Source organism: Ochotona curzoniae, unplaced genomic scaffold (genome assembly GCF_017591425.1).
Source record: "Ochotona curzoniae isolate NIBS_2020 unplaced genomic scaffold, NIBS_Ocur_1.0 contig_2210, whole genome shotgun sequence".
Classification (NCBI taxonomy): domain Eukaryota; kingdom Metazoa; phylum Chordata; class Mammalia; order Lagomorpha; family Ochotonidae; genus Ochotona; species Ochotona curzoniae.
Genome location: NW_024465369.1, coordinates 29951169 through 29972120, shown reverse-complemented (window position 1 = coordinate 29972120; position 20952 = coordinate 29951169). Strand labels below are relative to the sequence as shown.

The following is a 20952-nucleotide window of genomic DNA, read 5'->3' as shown; positions in this document are numbered from 1 at the left end:
CAAAACAAACAAACAAAAAAAACCCAAATGTATTTGAAAGAGGTAGAAGCAGATCTTGCACATACTGATTCACTCCCCAAATGACTACATCAGCCAAAGTTGTGCCAGGTGGAAGTCCCGGGCCACAGACTCCACCCAGATCTCCCATGTGGGTGCAGGCTGTCACTTACCACCTTCCAGGGGACACATTAGAAGAAGTGGGAATGGAGAGCACCTCCAGGACCTGAACCCAGGTGCTCCCACATGGGATTCAGGTGACTAATACATGTTACAATGCTGCTAAATTTTGGTGATGGAAAATAATTCCATTGTATTACCTTTCCTTACTCACTGGTATTTAGATGGCAGCTGTCTTCTTTTGTTTCTTTTTTTTGTTTTTTTACAGAAGATTATTTTGGTAAAAAGTAAATTGCTCCTGCATGACCATTTAGATTGGTTCTGCTTGTTTTTATAATATTCCTTTATTATTTTTTTATTTTAACAATCTTTACATAGTTAATTTGGGTAAAAAGGTTCAAGGACTAGAGGAAAGTGGATAAGATTATTATTTCCGTATGGTTTCCTTCATGTATCTGAAGTAAAGGGGCATATTGAGGGAGAAGCCCCACCCGGTTTCCCACCCACCCCAAGTCCCTTATGTGGGGCATGCTCTGAGATACTCGCTCAAGCGGTTTCGATAGTTCACCAATCTCACCTCTCCAAACATGATGAGGTCGTTGAAAAATCCACTGATTGATATTGTCCATCATAGCATCTTTATTTGCCTGGTATTTTGTTGTCAACCTATAGCTGAGGTGGTTGATTAACTTGTTCCATCTTCTGTCCTTTCATGGTTAGGGTTCTGAGTCCGGCAATATTCTTTTTCAAATTAGTATTGAGAAGATTTAATTAGAAGGTACATTCAAAATAACTTTATTTTGTTGAGAAACATTTATGTTTTTTCTTAAGTCACAGGCTTTCTGGACAGCTCTAAAGCTCACCTGCCAGGGTGTGGTATGTGGTTTTAAGGGATAATAAACCCTCAACCCACCCACCCACCACCACCAACAACACACACACACACCTCTGCTTGTGCTTGCTAGCAGTGGCCAGATTGCTGGCATCACTGGCAGCCAGCAGTCATCCCAGTGTTCAGGACTTGTGGAGGAGCCAGGACTCCCAGTCTCAGGCCATGCCGTGGCTTAGATCTTGCTACCACACAAAGGAGGCTTTGAAGACCTGAGGGTGACCAACCCACGCTGAGGAGTTCTCTTTCCCTTTCCAGGCTTCCGGCTGTGACGGGTCGGAGATTCCCGATGAAGTGAAGCTGATCGGCTTTGCTCAGCTGAGCGTCAGCTGATGTATGTCCAGCGACATCACCCTGATCTGTTATGCCCTGGCCAGCCGCACCCAGCTCCCTACACACTCCCTCTTACCCTTCACCCCCCCAGTCCCCAGCAAAAATCAGAAGATTGTGAAGATGCTGGCTTCGGTGAAATGGGATCATTTGTTTTTTTTTTTTTAAACCTACAACACTCTTGAGTTCTGCTTTACTCTCTAGCAGTCCACAGTATGAGAACAAGCAAATGCCGCAGCTGCACGACTCTTGCTAGTGTTTTTCCCAAAGCTATTGAATCAATTCTTAGCCATCAATGAGGATATCCCTTAAGTGAAAAGCATCTGAATACTCTCAGGTGGTACTATTTATTGGCGATAAAAGGAATTTTCTATCAGAAGCCTATTTCTTCTTTGCGTTGTTGTTACTTCTGTCATAATACCTTAATTGTACATCTGACAGTACTGCCTCTTTTATGTTGTATCTAGACATTAATATACTTATAAAATTAAGATTTATTAGCCAAACTTGAATTCTAGTTTTAAAACTGACTGTGAATTTTATTTTTCATATATTTATGCATATACACCTTAGCTATAAGAAGAAAAGTTTTGATTATATGCTTCTTGCAGTTAATCTCTTGTTATCTAAACAAGAAGTTTCAGGTCTATCTTTGGAGTATTTGTAATTTCTAATTTTTGAAATGACTGAATTAAGAACTCGGATGCTTCTTCTTTTTGGTTTGTTTACCAAAACACCAACCCACAATTCTGATTGTCTCTTGGGAGAGGGAGGTGCCTTGCAAACTTTCATATTAAGAATGTGCCTGAGGCTGTTTTCCTTTGAAATAGTCTCAGATCTAAAACTTCCTCTATATAAGGTGGTATATGTAAGATTTGCTGTATTGGAACCATGTAGAACTGTATAAAACGTTACCAGTTTGTTAGATTGCTAACTATATACCCATCCCTGATTTGGCTGTCCTTACGTGATAGGATTTGTTATTCTTAAAGGTGATAAAACTTGAAAATACCAGAATCTGAGTTTTACTTGAAATTCTGCAGAATATCCAGATGGAGTGAAAGGAATGGAAAAGATTTCGTGCAATGACTGAAAGGTGAAATGATGTTCAGTTTCAAGAATAAAATGCTTTGAACCCAAGTAGCCCTCTGCGTGACTACACGTTACGGATCTAGATGCACCTTAGGGTTTTCACAGTTGGAGTCTGAGCTTCCAGGGAGATAGGCTCCCAGGTTGGTACCATTGCTCTTTCCTAGCTAACCCTAGATACGGCAGCTCTTTAATGTACTTTAAAAAGCAAATATATATTACTAAGAAAAAAAGTTATTTATAATTGCCTTGTCATAACTGTTAAGGTGTTCTAGAGCCATTTGCATACAATTTCATGTAATTTCATTCCATTCTGTTGTTTACACAAAGAAGACTCAAAGATGACTGCAAAGGTAAAAAGGACAATAAAAGTGTATTGCACAAGGACATGGTGTCATGGTGTTCCATCCCCCCTTTGGGTATTGTCTACATGGTTGTAATAATGTTTAGCACTTTCATAAGAGGCAGAAAAATTGGGCATCACTGCCGTCACAATCTAACCTGACATGTGAGTTGGACTGGCTTAATGGAAGAAGGAAGGCAGACATTCCCGCTCTTAAGACAGACCTGAGTAGGAGCCAGAGGACTGCCAGAGCACAAGAGGGAGTGGTTCCTCACCACTGCTTCATTCATTCTAGAGGTGTGGCTGCTGGGGTTCAGGGTGCATAGGTGACTTATCCCAGGCCCTCTACAGAACCACTTCCAGAGCTGGAACCCCATGTCTTCATTTACCTGACATACAGAGCCCATCCTTAAAACCCTTTTGCATGACTTGTCATTTTCTTTTGTTAAAACAAAACCCTGAGTTCCATGTAGAAAGTAAAAATGCACATAACTAAATGGAAAACTTTGCAACATGATAATAAATGTCACACCATATGTATTTAATATCTGCTTATATTCTCAGATCCTTCCTAATGGCATTCGAGAAAAGTTGCATAAAAATTATTCTAAAAGCTGTAGAAAAAATTAAGTTTGAGATGGTAAGAATTGGTTTGCAAAATGAATATTAATGCAGAAAAACTCACCATTAGACTACAGTATAATTGTTAGGGGAATACATACATTTGGATGAGAGGAGTCTTCCTACCATATTACCTTATTTTGCAGTCTACAAAAGCAATCTACAAATCTGATGCAATCCATAGCATAACTGTGGTTTTCACAGAAATAGAAAAAAAAGTTGTGGAACTACAAAACACCCTAAACAGCCAATACAGTCTTCAGCAAGAGCAAAATTAGTGCTATCCTGCTTCCTGATTACATTGTTGATGGGAATGTAAGCTACTAAGGGTGGAGACTCCAATGAATGTCTCCCATGTGGGTGGCTGGAACAGACACTTGAGCCATCATCTGCTGCCCACCCGTGTACCCAGGAGCAGGAAGGTGGAAATGGACGGAGCCAGGACTTGACCCCGGCACTTCAGTGTGGGATGTGAGCATCCCAAGTGTTGTAAAAACCACTGTGCCAAATACTTGCCCCTGTAAATTTAATTTTAAGATGATAGTTATGAGAAACATTGGCCATAAACAGGTGATGTTATAGTAACAGTGTCTGCTATGTATTAGCATAAACTAAAAATCCAAATGTAATGAGTTTGATTTTTTAAAGATTGATTTATTATTTGAAAGTCATGGTTACAGACAGAGCTTCCATTCCCTGACTCACTCCCCAAGTGGCCGCAGTGGCCGAGGCTAAGCCAGGTTAAAGCCAGGAGCTTCATCTGTTTTTCCCACGTGGGTGCCAGGGGCCCGAGCACTTGGATCATCTTTTGCTACTTTTTCCAGGCCATTAGTAGAGAGCTGGAATGGAAGTGAACAGCTGGACGTCAATTGGCACCCATATTACCCATTTCATCACAAAACTGGCCCATCTGTTTAAGTCTCCTTTAAGTTGATACAATGCTTTCTGGGTTTGGCTTGTTTTGCTTTGACTAAATTGTTCAAAGTGAATACAGTGAGTGGATTCTATGAGCATACATTGAACATACGATGATAATGACTTCATTAACACCCTACATAACTAATCATTCATACTCCAAACAGGCAGGCATTTGATGTGGCTGTTGAGATGCTGCTTGGGACTTCCACATACCCTGTAAGAGTGTCTAGTTCAGATACCACCTCTGGGTATGATTCCAGTTTCCTGCCAATGCCTCCTGGAATGCAACAGCCAACTCAAGAATTTGGGTCATCAGAGACACTCATATTGGATCCTGGTTCCTGGCTTCTGCTGGGCCCATCCCTTGCTATTACAAATGTTTAAGCAATGAACGAGTAAATGGAAGATATCTTTCTGTGTGTGTCTGCCTTTCAGATAAAAGGAAGAAAAAATTTTTAAACATACCAAAGCATCATTAAAAAGGAGATACTCCTCCCCACTGAAATGAACACACCATTTAAAATGGTCCAGGTTGTTAACACAAGTTTTGTGTCAAACCAGCACCACAGCAATGGATGTTGATTTAATGGAGTGACCCCAGGTAAACAAGGATCATATAGCTAAGAAAGATGCACACAGTTTTCTACCCACATGATTTGTATCCTACCCAACAAGTGTCATTAGGTGAAAGAGCTTAGTGAGGACTTATAATTAACCTCACAGTTCATCAAATGACAATGAATGATATTAAAATTATAATTTTACGCTATTCTTGAGTGTGCTACAACATGATGAAAAGTAAGAAACAGTTGTATTCCCATGGTGAGTTTCTCGGGAATACTTGCTTGAGAAAGCACGATTCCTTTCATAGGGCTTCCCTCCAATGACACTGGCTTGTTTAGGTAGAATGTTCAGTACACAAATGGCTCCATAATTCAGAAAAAGCAGGATACTGCCATTCTTTAGATAAATTTTATATACACACGCACTAGCCAAGCCTTGACCCACATGAACAATTTGAACAAGTCTGGCAAGCAGTATTCGTATGGATTGCATAATACGAAGTTCAAAATACACATGATCCAAATCAGGCTGTGTACATTTGGGTGAGTTGTCACATAACTCATCCTCCTCCAAACTTTAAGAGATTTTGAAAAAGAAAATGCTCGAATCTGATTAAATGAGGTTGGCAGGGCAGTGGACGCCAGCTGTGAGGGCTGCTGGTATGCCACTCCCTCTCAGGCCTGCTAATGAACCCTGAAGGCAGAGTCACCACTCCGTTCCCTTCTAAAGTGTTGCATGAAGCTTGGTCCTGTACGTTACTGGATCTGATCCACAGACCCAGCCTGTGCTAAGGTACAAGGATGCTCTGAAGAAGGTCAAAGAAAAATGGAATTGAAAGATAATTTTTTTGCATAAAAAATATGAAACCCATGAGGAATCTTTGAAAAGTTCATGGAAATGCATTTTGGGAAAAATCTTTGCATGTATTTCCTTTGGCTTTTTTGGGTGTTTTTTTTTTCCTTATCATACATTTATTAATTGGAAATGTAGGTTTACTTCCCAGATGACTACAATGACCAGGGCTGGGCCAGGCCAAAGCCAGGAGTTTCATCTGCATCTCCCACATGGGTGGCAGGGGTCCAAGCACTTGGGGCATCTTTCACTGTTTTTCTCAGACGCATTGACAAGGAGTTGGAGCAAAAGTGGAGCAGCATCACAGGCTGTGACTTAACCTGTTACAGCACAATGCTGGCCCTATAAACCTATTTTTTCATGACATTTTCTATGAACTTTTGGAAAGACCTGCTTATAAATTTGTACTTACCAAGTGTAAATAAGCTCCATTTCATTCATTTGGTTATGCCAAAAAGCTTGAGGGTCCCTGCTTTGGTCCATTTTTACTGTATTTCATTGTTATTTGGTGCCAAAAGCAGTGGTTACTCTGCTACATTTGCAAAGTTTCATTCCTCCCACTTTAAAGATGAGAAGAGTAAGGCTTAGGAAGACTAAGCTGCCCAATGAAATACAGGAAAGCAGAAACTGGAATGTATAGGTGTGTGATTGAGGAATAGGAGTCCCAGAAGACCAGACCCTCGTTCTGATAGGCCAAAGAATAGCTTAGGAGCCTTGTACAAGTGACACATCTTCATTTGCAGCAATGGGCAAAAGTATACTGAAGCACTCACCTGCTGACTACTGACGGGACTACAAGAAAGTATTTACACCCAGCCAGGACTCCCAAGTCATTACATACCTGGGACATGGGCAACTAGCCAAGCTGGAGAACCTGTTGATGATGATGACATCGGTTGCCACAGAAGCAGATTTGGGAGCACAGGGATAAGGGAGAGTAATGACATGAGCACTTAATAAATATCATCTTCCCAACAAATGTATCCGGTTCCAAAGCCAATGCCATTACTCATGGTATCAAACAACCCTCTGCTATAACACCGATAGATTTTACTGAAAGTTTGCTGTGAGCTGGGCATTCAACCCAAACTTCTCCTGTATTATTTTGTGTAAGCCTCACTATTTCTTTAGGCAGTGGGTTTTATTGTTTGCCTTTTAGAGCTAATGAGTTTCAGATGCCAGGGATGTTAAGTAAATTTTCCAAGTTTAGCCAGTTGGTAGGTGGTGGAGGGGCTTTGAACCAAAGTTGCTCTGAGTCCAAAGCATTTCTGCTACACCTGGGTGCCTCTTTCGAAGAAAAGATTCAGGTTCCTTGGATCCTGAAACTTCTACACCTTGGGGTAGATAATTTCAAATTTTTGGTAGAAAATTATTCATAGAACATTGAGTACAGAGCCTGGAAGGAAGTGGTGCCCAGAGTTATTTCTGGCAATGCTGCTGCTGGGAAGTCCATGCTGCCCTTGCTTTGCACTTCATTATTCGCTATCTTTCACGTTTATCAGTCTGTTGTGATGTTGCTTCCAAATCAATAGAGCTGATTTATTGCCCCAAGACCAAAGACTCACACATATTTGTATGAGAAGGAATAGTTTCCATCTGAAGAATTGTTTTAAATAGCCTTTAAGAAAACTAACTTAAATATAAAGATAGTAAGAGTACATTCTGTGGTAATTATATGGATAACCAAAAACAAAACAAAAGACCCTGCCCTCTCTGCTCAAGCTTTCCTGCTAGCTATGTGACCTGTCTCCAATTCCATTTCCCTTCACTAAGTCTCAGTGTACTCAATTTTAGATTCGGGGCCATTAGTTAGTTCATCATTAACTTTCTTTCCAACAGGAACATTCCAGGGGCCTAATTGAGTAGAGGAATGAATGAAATGGTTGCTGCTTGACTGAACAGCTCTGGCCATTCAGCTGTAACAGTTGTTCTTTGGTGAATCGTCTAATTAGGATGTTTTGTTTTACCCAAGATTTGTGCAGAGACCATCATAACGGAAGTTTTTTAAAGAGAGAAGAGTATAATGCTTTTTTTCACTTCCCACTCCCGACTTCCTGGAGTCTATTAAAGAGAACTGTTGGATGAGGTGAGCAGGAAGGAGACCGTGTAGGCATCACACTGTTGAAAGCATCAGACTGTGATAATGAGCATGTTGAGGAAGAAACTGATAAGGAAGAATGCACCTGACAAATGGTCCCACCCACTTACCCTGCCGCATGTGGGCAGAGGCAACCACAGCAAAGTTATTGCATCTTAGAATTAGTACCGTAACTAAAACTCTGGAAAACAGATGTTTTCTCCTACTCTTTCTGTCATTTCCATTTGGTGAATAGTTTATAACAATCAGCTGACTAAAACCAGGAAGAAAACAACTGACTAAAATTATCAAGAGATAATTGACATAACTGAAAGTAGTAACCACACTGCCTACATGTTACCGGTGCTTTTTCATATATGCTACAGCTTTTGTGCTTATTATAATTACACAAGAAAAGTTTGTAATTTGCCCAAATCACAGATAAAGTAAATGATATTCAGAGATTGAATAACATATCAGCAGTCAAAGAGTAGTAAATGGCAATACCAGAATCTGAATTTACATGTGTCTAGATTCTACCATTCCACATTACCTGACAATTAAATCTGTTTCCCCCTACTATATTATGTTTTTAGATTGCCTTTCAGTTCACCAATACAGTGTAAGATTTTCATGGGAGTTGTTTCAGATGAAGCTTGGAGATGTTAAATGAGTTGGTATAGACCTTTATTCAACATTTACTGGAAAATCCAATAATTTAACTGGCAAGGAAAGAAAAGAGAAGAAAACCGCAATGGGAGAAGTATATTGTTAGAAACCAATGATTACAGTCAGATAAGCGAAGAATCCAGGCTATCAAAATTGCAAATTATGGTTGCAGGCAGACTGAAAAAAAGACAGTCTGGCAGGCTAGTACCATTTTCAGCTGCTCCTCTGTATTGGCAGACTTTCAAAGCTGCAACAACTACTAAATGCATTAGAAGAATGTGATAGCACCAAAGTCAGCTGTGCAAAATGAATTTAAGAATGATTGACAGATAAGTAGACTTTAAGTAGCAAATTGCTGAAAAGATCAGCCAAGGAGTTGTAAAACAGAGAATGATACTTAACTGTGGGTTAAAAAAAAAAAAAATCGGCTCACCCATCACTACATAATCTTAGGAGAGATCAGGCCATTTTCATGAACTTCCTGGTACTCTCATGGCATGTGGAATAAAACTGAACTTCTCCTTGTAGTATTGCCTAGGTACTCTTTACTACCTGCTGTGGTTAAATCCCATTATTATAGGTTGATGGTGGTGAGAGAGGAAGATTAACCTAGTTATGGTGTGTAGCGGGTGCGCTTCCTGGTGGTGGAGATTTCGAAGCAGTGCAACATTCAGGTTGCAGTGCAGGTATTATTCATTACTCTTAGTTTTACAGGGAGAATCGGGAATGAAAAGTAGCAGAGCAAAATGATTTGGAAAATTCAAGCCTGGCCAGAAGAAGAGCAAAGAACAGACAAGTTTGATACAATAGAGTGGAGTAGAAAAACTGCTGCAGTTTAGTGCAAGTAAAAGGAAAACTGCAGAACCCGGCAGCGTGGCCTAGCGGCTGAAGTCCTCGCCTTGAACGCATCAGGAGCCAATATAGACGCTGGTTCTAATCCCAGCAGCCCCGCTGCCCATCCAGCTCCCTGCCTGTGGCCTGGGAAGACAGTCAAGGACGGCCCAAAGCCTTGAGACCCTGCACCCGTAGGGGAGACCTGGAGGAAGTTCCTGGCTCCTGGCTTTAGATCGGTGGAGCAATGGCTACTGCAGTCACTTGGAGGGGTTGGAGATTCATTAGACGAAAGATCTTTCTCTCTGTCTCTCCTCCTCTCTGTATATCTGACTTTGCAATACAAATAAATTTTTTTAAAAAGGAAAATTACAGAGGCTAGGAAAGGTTGGGCTGCACGACTGAAGCCACTGTGATGGAGTGTTGCCTTGTGACTCTGTGAGTGAAGCTGCGCTACAGACCCTCTGCAGAAAGAGGGAAACTGAGGCAGGATTAAAGAGTGGAATTTGGGCAAATTCACCCCTCCAGGAAAAAAAATGAAAGAAGCCATGGTTTAGAAAGGGAGGAAGAAGAGCATCCTGACATAAGGTAAGAGTGTAGGGCATGGAAAAGGTATTAGCCAACAACTGACCCTTCCCACAAATACACAAAGCTGGGGGGACTTATTTATGACCCCTCCCAGCTTTCCTGAGCAGAGATGGGAGCCAATCCAAAACCCCCAGCCCAGCCCAGTATAGTTCCAGCTCTAAGGCCCTCCCCAATATGTGGGATCTTCATTCACTTATCAAGGATAAACTCACTTTCACTTTTGCACTCCTTGGAACTTTACTGTTCATTTCCCACAAACAAGGTGCAACAACCCCAGAAAATTAGAGGTAACAGCAATATGAGGCAGCTGCCAAGGAAAGCTGCAAATAGTGTGCCAAGCAAGCCTGGTGAAGCCATGTAAACCAGTGAGCAGCCTTGGAAGTGCCCACTGAGGGTGGGTTTAAAATCTGAGTGACGCCCAATCACTGTCTTCACTTCCTGGCTTATCATGTCAAGTTTCTTTACATTTGCTCCAGGATTGTTAACCTCTGGCCTCAGTAATTGGTCAAATCAAACAGGCATGCCTGTCTTTGGACTCCCCAAAGGCATGAGCCAAAATAGACCTCTTCTTTTCATGAACAAAATCTCCTAGGTGCACTAATGAAAACTGACTGACTCATGCACTACCACAGAAGCTCACCTTTGGGTCTAAATCCTTCCTATCCACTGTGTTGTGCAGCTCTCTGCCTTCCACCAGAAAGATCAGCAACTTAATGATTTGATACTGTGATGGGGCCTTTTGGGTTGCAGAAAGTAGTTCTGTGCTGTCTTTTTGAAAGAATGTCTTCAGTGTCTATGTTCCATTTGTACAAGGAGACTGCATTTCCTCCTTGCTATCTAATAAATCACAACTCTTGTCTTCATGTTAACATAGCCATCCAGACAACCCTGAGCAATCAAAGGTGACACTTGTGAAGAGGTCAAAGTCATGAAGATGATTTCATATCTATTTTATTCACAAGTGTAAGGATAGGACATGACTTATGCTAATTATGCAATAATTAATTATCATACATAATTAATACATCCTTAAATTTAGACTCATTGGACGTGTTTTTTAACAAATCACAAGATTGTAAAGATCAGGTGATCTAATTCTTAGAACTCGGGCTTTTAACTTATTGCTTTGTATTTCTTATTTTCTATACAGAAAGGTCTTCCCTCACTGTTAAAGGAGAATGATCATGCAAATAAGAAAGCAGACAATTTTCACAGTGGACCCAGAGGTTGTGTTTCTGAAGCTACTAGTTACAAAATGAATTACCTAAGAGTTAAGGTGGTCCCAAAATATTAAGCCACCTACTCCTGGTCTAGAGTAAGGAAGAGGACACATTGTTGTGAAATTTGGCAAAATCACCTTGAAACCTTCAGTTACAGAGAAGTCATTAATTTTTCAGCGATGACTGAGCCAAGGAACTTTCTCTATGCCTGGTGTCTGTGTTGAAGACTGTTGAGTCTGGTGCTTCATAGCCATTCCTTGTCCTTGAGTTTGTGATTGATGTCTATGAGTCCATGTTTGTAAAGTCAGCCTTAAAGGGCCCTTTACCAAGGTCCATCCAAGAGGAGGAATGACAGTCAAGTTCTAAACTATGGTGGTTTCTTCAAACACATAATTTTCTTTTATAAAGAAGAGAGAAATTTTATGTATTTCATAGATATAATTCTAAGGACATAATGATACTTGCCTCCCTCCCAAATCCAAAATGTGTGGTTCATGTATCTCAGGACATGTGAGGATGGGAGTGTAAGCTTTAACAATTTTTCAGCTTTCTTGTTTTATATGAATATGATTCTTATATGACTGTGTACTGACCTTGAGAGAATATGATAGTTATTGATCTACCAAAAATTGTTTATAGGTTTTATCCTCTCTCCAGTCTGGCTGTTGTCTGAGCATGTGCTTGCTCTGCTGCACGTGAGTGTGGTGGACGGAGGTTCCTTATATGGTCTCACTCCCCATGACCGCCATCACCTCATATCCTGCCACTCTGCTCTGTGCTCCACCACACCATCCTTCTTGATGCTGCTGTAGCAAAGCCACAGTGCTATAGCCATTTCTTCAAGGACAGCGTCTTCCTGATCTCTGCGGATAATTTTCCCTCTTTTTCATGTCTTTGCACACAATCACCTCCCCAGCTAAATCTTCTTCCATTTTCTGTTTAAAATGTAGTCTTCGAGCCACACACCTGACACGCTTTATTCCACTTTCTTTGCTTCTGTTTCTTCTCCCACAGCTTGTATCACTTCCTCGTAGTCTATGCAACCAGCTCATTATGTCTAATAGATGTTGTCTCCTGCTGTTCTTCAAGGCAGGAGATCTTTGTTTTGTTTGCCAATGTTTTCTGACTCCAGAACAGTAATGAGGATATCACAGACTTCCAGTAGACTTGCTGATGGAGAAGTGTGTGATTTCCTAAGCAAAAACACGGGAAAACCTATGACACAACAGCTCAGAGAAACTAATCAAGGAAGCTCTATTCTGGAGTTTCTTTATTTCCCATTTTGACTCAGCCTGCAATTCCATCAATTATGGACATATTTGATTTAATGGAGGTTATCCTTTAAAATACAAGGACTGTTGGTCATTAGCACCTTGATTTGAGTTCATATGAGTTCATCACCTTTTCCCAGCCCCTAATAGAGATTAGTTTATTAATGAGAGTTGGGATATCATGGGATGTTGGGCCATTTTGGAACACAGAACACTTTAGGTACCGTGGAAATTCTTGTTGGGCACTTGAGCGGGGGAGACTGGGCCCATACACTAGGTCTCAGTCGGGAGATATAGGTATGGCAAAGCCCTATTTGCATATTAATGTGCAGTTTTGGAGACAATCTTTTAAAACTGACTCTGTAAACAGCTTGTAAACAATGGCCTCCTCCATCAAACAGAGAGCTGTCAGCCAAACAGCACCCATGTCTCAAAATGTGCCCAGCAGGAACTTGCTTGAAAGAGTAAAGAGAAGCAACAATGAGCATTTGATTCCAGGGTCATTAGATGTGTTTCTCTCCAGAAAAGTGAAAATGTTTGTCACATTTACCTCTTCTAGAAAGAATGGTGCTATTTGTCCATACAATCCCACAGGCTGATCTAGCTGGTTAGCTATCCAGATTTTACTGCCCAACATGTGGCACTCCCATAATTTATTTGGCCACCATGAATACTGCCCATACAATAGCCCACAGAAACATCATTTTATGGCCTTATTATGTGTGTTAAATGTTGACAGTCGAGCTGTTTTCAGAATCAGCACATCATCCCTCAGTGTCCAGAGATTTACAACACAAAGACCTGAACCAAACAACTTTGAACAATAGTGTGGGATGTGAGTTTGGCATAAGCAATAGTGCAATGAAGAGCTCAGGCTTGAAACTCTGATCATTGTGGCCTCACTCTGCACAGCCAGAAAAGCTTAACAAAATAGTACTAGGATGTCACAGACATGCTGAATATTCATCTACAAGGCTTTCTGGATTGAAAGTCTTTTACAATGAATAATAATAATTTCAATCATTTGATGAAGGCTCACTACAAGAATTGCTTAAGAATTTAATCCTCACAGTGGCCTCTAGAGCTGGGTGTTCTGCAGGTAAGGCAACCAAGGTTTAGTTCATTGGATGCCTGTCCAGGTTGCCAAAGTGAGGAGGTATTGGAGATAGAATTCAAATCAGCAGCAAAGCTGATGCTTCACCCCAACCCATCCATGCTTTCCTTCACACACTACGCTGTCTTCCTGCAGGAAACAAGAGGAAAAATGAATTTAGGTCTCCTGGTTCCGCCTGTAGAGAAGGTGTTTCAGAAGATAACTTGACAGAAATTCCCCTCAGTAACCCTTGGTGTTGGGTTTTGAGGTGTATGTTTCACTAATACTGGAAAAGTAGAAAGAACTTTTTTAATTTAAAAAAAAAAAAGAGCTTTCAAATAAGAGTGTTCACTCTTAGGCTGAGATAGACTGTGATTAGGAAATTTTGTCTGGCTTACTTATGAGAAATTGAAATGCTTTTGAGTAAGCCTAAAGTTGCCTTCTTCTGGGATTGAAATTCTAGGACCCTGGCCATTGGTCCACGCAAGCATAAATGAATAAGAGGCAATATAGACAAAACAAAATGAACCAAATATTTTCTATTTTTAAGAGATTTATTTATTTATTTTTACTTGAAAAAGAGATTTCAGACAGAAGGAGAGACAGAGAGAAAGATCTGCCATCCACTGGTTCACTGCCCCAGATGGTGAACTCATCTAGAACTAGGAGCCTCCTACAATCTCCCACGTGGATGTAGGAGCCCAAGGCTTTGGGCCATCCTCCACTGCTTTCCCAGGCCTCAAGCAAGGACATAGATAAGAAGTGGAGTAGCTGGAGCACAAACTGGTGCTCAAATGGGATCCTGGTGCTTTTCAGGTGGAGAATTAACCTGTTGAGCCACCATGCCAGACCCAGTGTTTTCTGTCCTAAAGAAAGAACCCAGAGAGATGTTGATAGCACTGATATGGGGATTAAGACATCACTTTGTCTCCTTAAGTGTTTTTAAAATGGGTTAATTTGAAAGAACATTGCATTTTTCAGTGGCCTTTGGGGATGTTAAAATGAGTAATTTGGGCAAAATTTGGGAAAATGCTCTAGATGAATGTCTTCCTTTTAGATCGAACAGGGACAGGCCGTAAAGACTTAGATGCTCTATAATTTGGAAGGGTGTCTGGAGAAGAGCCATATGTTTAAAAATTAAGTACACTTTCAGCTTTTACGGTAAATCTATGCCATTGTGTATCAGGAGAAAAAATAGAAAGTGTCCTCTTAATTTCTTTTTTTGTCCTAAGAAATGCCATAGTTATTTTGGAAGATTTTTTCACTCCACATACTTCTCTTTGTATTATTTCTATGGAATATCTGCCAAACAATACTTTCTTAATACTAAAAAAAAATCTTAGATACTAAACCCACAATTATTTTTGTAAAATTGATGCCACTCAATGTGAGCCACAAAAGTCTACAAACCTAAATACTGCATTTTCTTTTTAAATTTTTAATTTTATATTATTTTATTATTTTTATTTGTATTTTATTTTTTATGATTTTTACATATTTTATTAGGGTGCAAAGGGTCAAGGGCTAGCAGAAAGTGAGACCATTGTTTTGACATTCTTTTTTTTCCTTCCAGTATCTGAGGCAAGGGGAAAGGTATGAGAAGAATCCACACCCAGCCTCCAAACCATTAGTGGTTGGATGGTTAATACATGAATAGCATATTTCCAATCTTTATTAAACTAACCAAAAGCTTGTGAAATATTGCTCTATAGTGAAGCCATTCAGCCAATTGCTACATTCCCTAGTGTGTACATTCTTTTTCTCTTACCTTATTCCTGAATCTTAACTTGGAATTATATTTCCAAGTATATTTTGGTCAATATTCACTCTTTTTTTTCTTATATTTTCTCATATTGGAAAAAAATGTACAACCCAAGGAATGATTGAAGCTTAGAATAAACCAAAAATATAAAACTTTAGGAAGTGCATAGTATCCCAGTGAAACTCTCCATTTAACTTAAGGGAAAATGAAAACTAAGGATTCTCAGTTTAAGAAAAATGTTTGCTTAATTTGTTTGTAAGGCATAGAGACAGAAAAAGTTCCTATCTGTTGCTCCCTTCCCAAGTGCTTTTTATGGTCCATGTTAGCCAGGGCTGAAGCCACAAGCCAGGAACGCAATCCAGGTCTTCCATGTTGTGGCAAAAGTCCAATTACGTAAGATTTCACTCCTGCGTCTTAGGGTTTGTCTTATCAGGAAGCTGGATTTAGGACTCAGGAGTCAAATCCAGGTACCCTGATATCAGAGTACATTAACTGGCAGAATCCATCCTGGATTTTCAGTGTTGCCTGAAAATTTGGAGGAAGAAATTTTCCAAGCTGTACATTCTGCATCACAAGTTTGTTTATCTGTTGAAGGAATCTTTCTATAGTTTCAGATAAATGTAACTGAAGCCAGATGTACACTTTCTTATACACAGTCTCAATTACCAACAGGGAATTGGATCAAGCTCTAGAGACAAAATTGATTGCTCATGCCTAAATCAAATAGGAACAAAATTGAACAACTAAATGCACAACTATTAGTGAAAAACATATGGACTAGAGAAACATGATTGTTGAATAAAAATAAGATATTAAAAATGTTCCCTGATGCTTACATATTAAAAATAATGGCTATCATGACATCTGAGAACTTCCCTCAGAGTGAGAACATTATGACCAAAGTCAACAATTTGAGAAATTCTATGTTCCTGCCATTGCCTGTTCACATACAAAGAAAACTGTGTCCAAAGTGAGTGACGCTCACAGATTGAATTCCACCCAGCTTGGCAATGTCAGAGCCAGGACTAGAACTCAGATAACTCTCCTTGCACGCACACTCTTCACAATGTACCAATATGCCTCTTCTTGAGGCATGTGTGTCCTCTCTAGCCTGCTCTCCTTCCAACACTATTCCAATGACTTACCAGCTAAGGTACTGACAAAGGTTTCAGAGACACAAGCAGTTATGCATTGTGTGAGTTATCAATCTTCCATAATCTTGAAGGTTGGACAGGCCAAGGAATGGACTCATCAAACTGGATAATTGCCAACCTTGTTTCTATTATGTCTCTTTTTGTAAATGATTACATGGTAAACATTTTTATGATGATTTTTACTTTCCCATAGTTCTAGTCTCTGGAAGTTCAGTTCTGCTTGTTTAGCGAAGCATGTTTATTGTGAGACAGCAGTTCTATTTCCACAACTTGCCCATCATTTAATGGGAGAAATATGTCACAAGGGAAAAAACGTAAAAATCCAAGACAAAAGTTTCAAACGTTAAATTCCCCTACAACTTTAGGCTCTACAACCCCATAAACAATCAATAATTAAAAGCATATTTCTTTAATAAAAGCTTCCTTAACTCTTCTAGCCAAAAGTCATAAAAGCGGCTAAAACAGTTACATTTTCTATGCACCAAAGAAATTGCAAAGACAGGCTAGCCTTTAAGATCACAGTAACTGTATTTATTGCCATAGCAGTTTCAGCTCTTACTCCCATCACTTGCATTAATATTTAGGATATTTATCAAGCCCTTTCCCAGAAGATGTGCTGCATGTCCAGACCAAATTCTGAGGCAATGGTTAAGCACCAATAAGATGTCCAGAAATGGTGTGGGCTTAATTGTGCTCCTGTGTGTAAATTGTCAAAGACCCACTCAGCAGGACATTATCAATAACACATCAGTTACAAAAGCCATCTCACAGGGGGCAAACAACAATGCCTCAATAGATTACAGAATTCTTAGTGGGGTGCTTGAGTGTCCATGAAAAATGGGGTCAAACTAAGTCAAGGTGATCAGAAAGACATCCACCGGGCCCTGCCAAATAGCTGGAAGCTCTCCTGGACCCTGACAAACAGGGGAGCTGTTCTCTTCACACTTTTGTGCCATCCACACCTCCTGCACAAACCCCAGCGGTCTGGGAACTACAGAAAAGCAAAACAATATACAGAATTATGACTGTGTGTGCCTTATAGTGGAGTGATCCTCCCCTGCCTCTTTTTTTCCTTTGCATCACTTGTCTTTTCTGACACCAACATGTGTAGAATCGAATTTTAATAGCAGGAAAGTGTGTGAGTCAGGATTCTCACAGAACCAGTGGGGGTTTGGAAATGGGGGAGTATAAAACTGGCACACACAGTAGCCACGGCTGATGCATGTCTATGTGCGCATCAGCAATGTGGAACCCCAGGAGAGTGACATATAGTTCTAGTCTAAACCTGATGATCTGAAAGCCAGAGAACTGATGGAGTGGTTCATATCCAAGGTCAATGAGCTCTCGGGCCAGGAAAATAATACATCTTGGGTTGAATCCACAGGCAAGGAAAGACCAATCTTCCACCATGAAGGCAGGCAGACAGAATGGATCATCCATTAGTCTATCTTCTCTTGTTCTACTCGGGCTGTTTTAATGAGTGTCCCACTGCATATTTAGGAAGGTATGTACTTTACTCTGTCTGTGAATCCAAATGTCAAGCTCACTCAGAGACACCCTTGTAGACACATTAGGAACCATGTTGGAACAAATGTCTGGGCACCCTGTGGTCTTGGCAAATTGGTACATTGAAATTAACCACCAAACCAAAGGTTTATGTCCCCATCAGTGCATTTCTTCCACACACACACAGCCATTCTCATTAGTTGAATGGGAAACTGTTTTAAACTGTTGCATCCTCTGTATTATTTCATGGAACTACCTTGAAGTAGCATGCCGGGGTGGCCTAAAACAACAGAAATGCATATTTTCAAAACTACAGAAGCTAGAAGTCTAAGGTCAGAGTGACAGCAGACTCAGTTCATTCTGAAGACTGGGAGGGAGATCTCTTCCGAGGCCACCTGCCAGCAGCTGCTTCTGGATGCTAGAAGTCCATCTTTCTTGGCCTATAGCTGCAGCATTCCAGTCTGCTTTTATATTCATGCAGTCTTCTCTCCATGAGTTTCAATTTCACTTTGTATAAAAATAGACATATAAAAAGATGTTCAAACTTCCTAGCTATTAGGGATACACAAATCAGAAATGCATTGAAGTTCCACTTAACTCCAGAGAGGTTGATCTATATTCAGAACTCTATTATCAACACCTGTTGGCATGGATGTGGGGAGAAATGTACTGCATTTTACTGTGGACAGGAATGTAGGCTAATATATCCACTATTGAAGTTAGCATGGAGAGTGCTAAGAGAACTGAAAATTGATCTGCTGTAAGACTGAGCTATCCTACTTTTGGGATTATAAGTAAAAGAAAATAAATATAAATATGAAAAAGTGACCTATAGTTATATATTTATAATAGCACAATCTACATTGGTGAAGACATGGAAACAATCCAGAGGAGTGGATAAAGAAACCATAGTACATATACTCTATGGAATACTACTCAGCCATTAAAAAGACTGAAATTCTGTCATTTGCAACAAAATGGCCCCAATTAGATACTATTAGGTTCACTGAAATAAGCCAATCCCAAAAGGACAACTATCGTATGTTCTTTCTGACACAAGGCAACCTTTCTGAAAAAGTACAAGATCAATAGATACATAGGTGGGTCCAACACACTAGCCTCACCTTGTACACAGCAGGATCCCATATGGGTGCTGATTCTAATCCTGGTGGCCCCGCTTCACATCCAGCTCCCTACTTGTGGCCTGGGAAAGCAGTTGAGGATTGCCTAAGGACTTGGGACCCTGCACCCACATTGGAGACCTGGAAGAGGCTCCGGGCTCCTGGCTTTGGATCAGCCCAGCTCCAGCCATTGCAGCCACTTGGGGAATGAATCAGTAGATGGAAGATCTTCCTCTCTGTCTCTCCTCCTCTCTGTATATCTGACTTTTCAATAAAAATTGAAATTTTAATAAGTTAGATACATAGGTAAGCATGTACATGCATATATTCATCTAGAGGATCTGTATAATGGATGCAACTATACCATGAAATGGAGATACAGTGCAGTATGCATCTCTACTTCTGAATAAAAGATTGATTTACAATGAAACTGCTAAATATATTTTGACACTAGAGTGCTGGGCTTTACATCACTATACCTACAATGTCAGGATAGACTTAAGTAGCAGAATGATGGACTTGCGACTGTTGTTGAGGGACTAACTTGTTACAATATAGGGGAAAGCAGTAGGCAGGCAGGGGAGGGCAGAGGGGGAAATCCCTGAGCCTAAGGAACTGTGTATCACGAAAATAAAGAACCAAAAATGCAACAATAAAGGTTGCATTCTGAGATTTTCTCTGTACTTTCTGAACCCACACACAAACACACAAACACACACATACACACACTAAAAAAAGAATACCAGTCTTTTGGATTAAGATCAATCCAACAACTTTGTTTTTATGCTGTATTATCTATGTTGAACAGGGTCACATTGTGAGGTGTTGAGTGTCAATACTCCAAATTTCTTTTGGGGAAAGTGACTGAATTCGTATTACCTTTTGAAACTGAACAGCAGCTTTCCTCTTCTACAAGCAACAAGCAGGGAGCTAGATGGGAAGTGGAGCAGCCAGAACATGAACCATTGCCCACATGGGATGGCAGTGCTTGAGGGTGGAGGATTTAGTCAATTGAGCCATTGTGTTGAGCCTAAGAAAAATTAATCTGATTTTCTTCCTGTGCCTTTGTGCCATGTGCTAAAATCCATCAAAATCCTGTGTGCTGGACATGGAATTGAGCACAAATCTGAAGTCATAGTTAAATAGCTGGGCTATTGGTGGGGAATCCAATCAGAAATGATCATTTATTATCTACCCAGCAGCAGGCAGATGCATGTGGGATTCTAGATTGGGACTGGGTGTCAGGCTGCACATCACTCAGAGGACGTGTCCCCAGCACTGACATTTTTATTCACCATCTTACCTTTGGGCTCTGAGTAAGCCAGCAAAACCTTTCTCTTTCTGCTCGCCAGGGAGCTGCCTGATGGAGAGTGCCTTACAACTTCCAGACTTTCGTGATGTGTCAGGGAAGCTGTGGCAGAGTTCATCAAAGACTGCCCGTGTTTTGATCGAGTTACTTTTGCTAGACCCATGTTCATGGCCTTTGCTATCAATCAATTTTTTATTCCATAAAAAAAAACCTATCTATATCCTAACGACTATGATGGTTTCTTTTCCAAATAGGCAGAATTTCCTTCCAAGGTCTTTCATAGCACTTTCAGGACAGTTTGATTTCTAACAATGTACTAAACTTTATTCTAATTGGTTTTTAATGTGTTTGTTCTTCCACCTAATCAGAAGTGTTAGAAAATTGTCGGTATCTGCACCAAGCACTGGTCCTGCATATTGTAGGTCCTACGTCTGACGGAGGCAGAACAATGTCAAGGTAAGAAACTGAGACTGAGGTGGTGCTAACCCTCTTCTAATAGGATTCAAGATGTCCTGGGAACAATCCTCCTCCCCAGCCCCCCTGCTCCCAGAAATCTCTTTCCTAGAGCTGTGAAAATGCAAACAGCACTGAGGAAAATAACCTGTCATTAGCCTTCATCTCTTAGTGC

At 40.4% G+C, this 20952-nt stretch overlaps 1 protein-coding gene across 2 annotated transcripts in view; it reads left to right on the top strand.

The window, feature by feature from the left end:
- The window catches only part of STK39 (serine/threonine kinase 39), a 296052-nt gene extending 293240 nt beyond the window's left edge, over window positions 1-2812 (top strand). For both annotated transcript variants that reach the window (XM_040971673.1, XM_040971675.1), the window contains one exon: window positions 1265-2812. In XM_040971673.1, the coding sequence (XP_040827607.1) occupies window positions 1265-1339 (75 nt within the window). In that variant the 3' untranslated portion in view covers window positions 1340-2812. The remainder of the gene's footprint in view (window positions 1-1264) is intronic.
- The last annotated feature ends 18140 nt before the right edge of the window (window positions 2813-20952 follow it).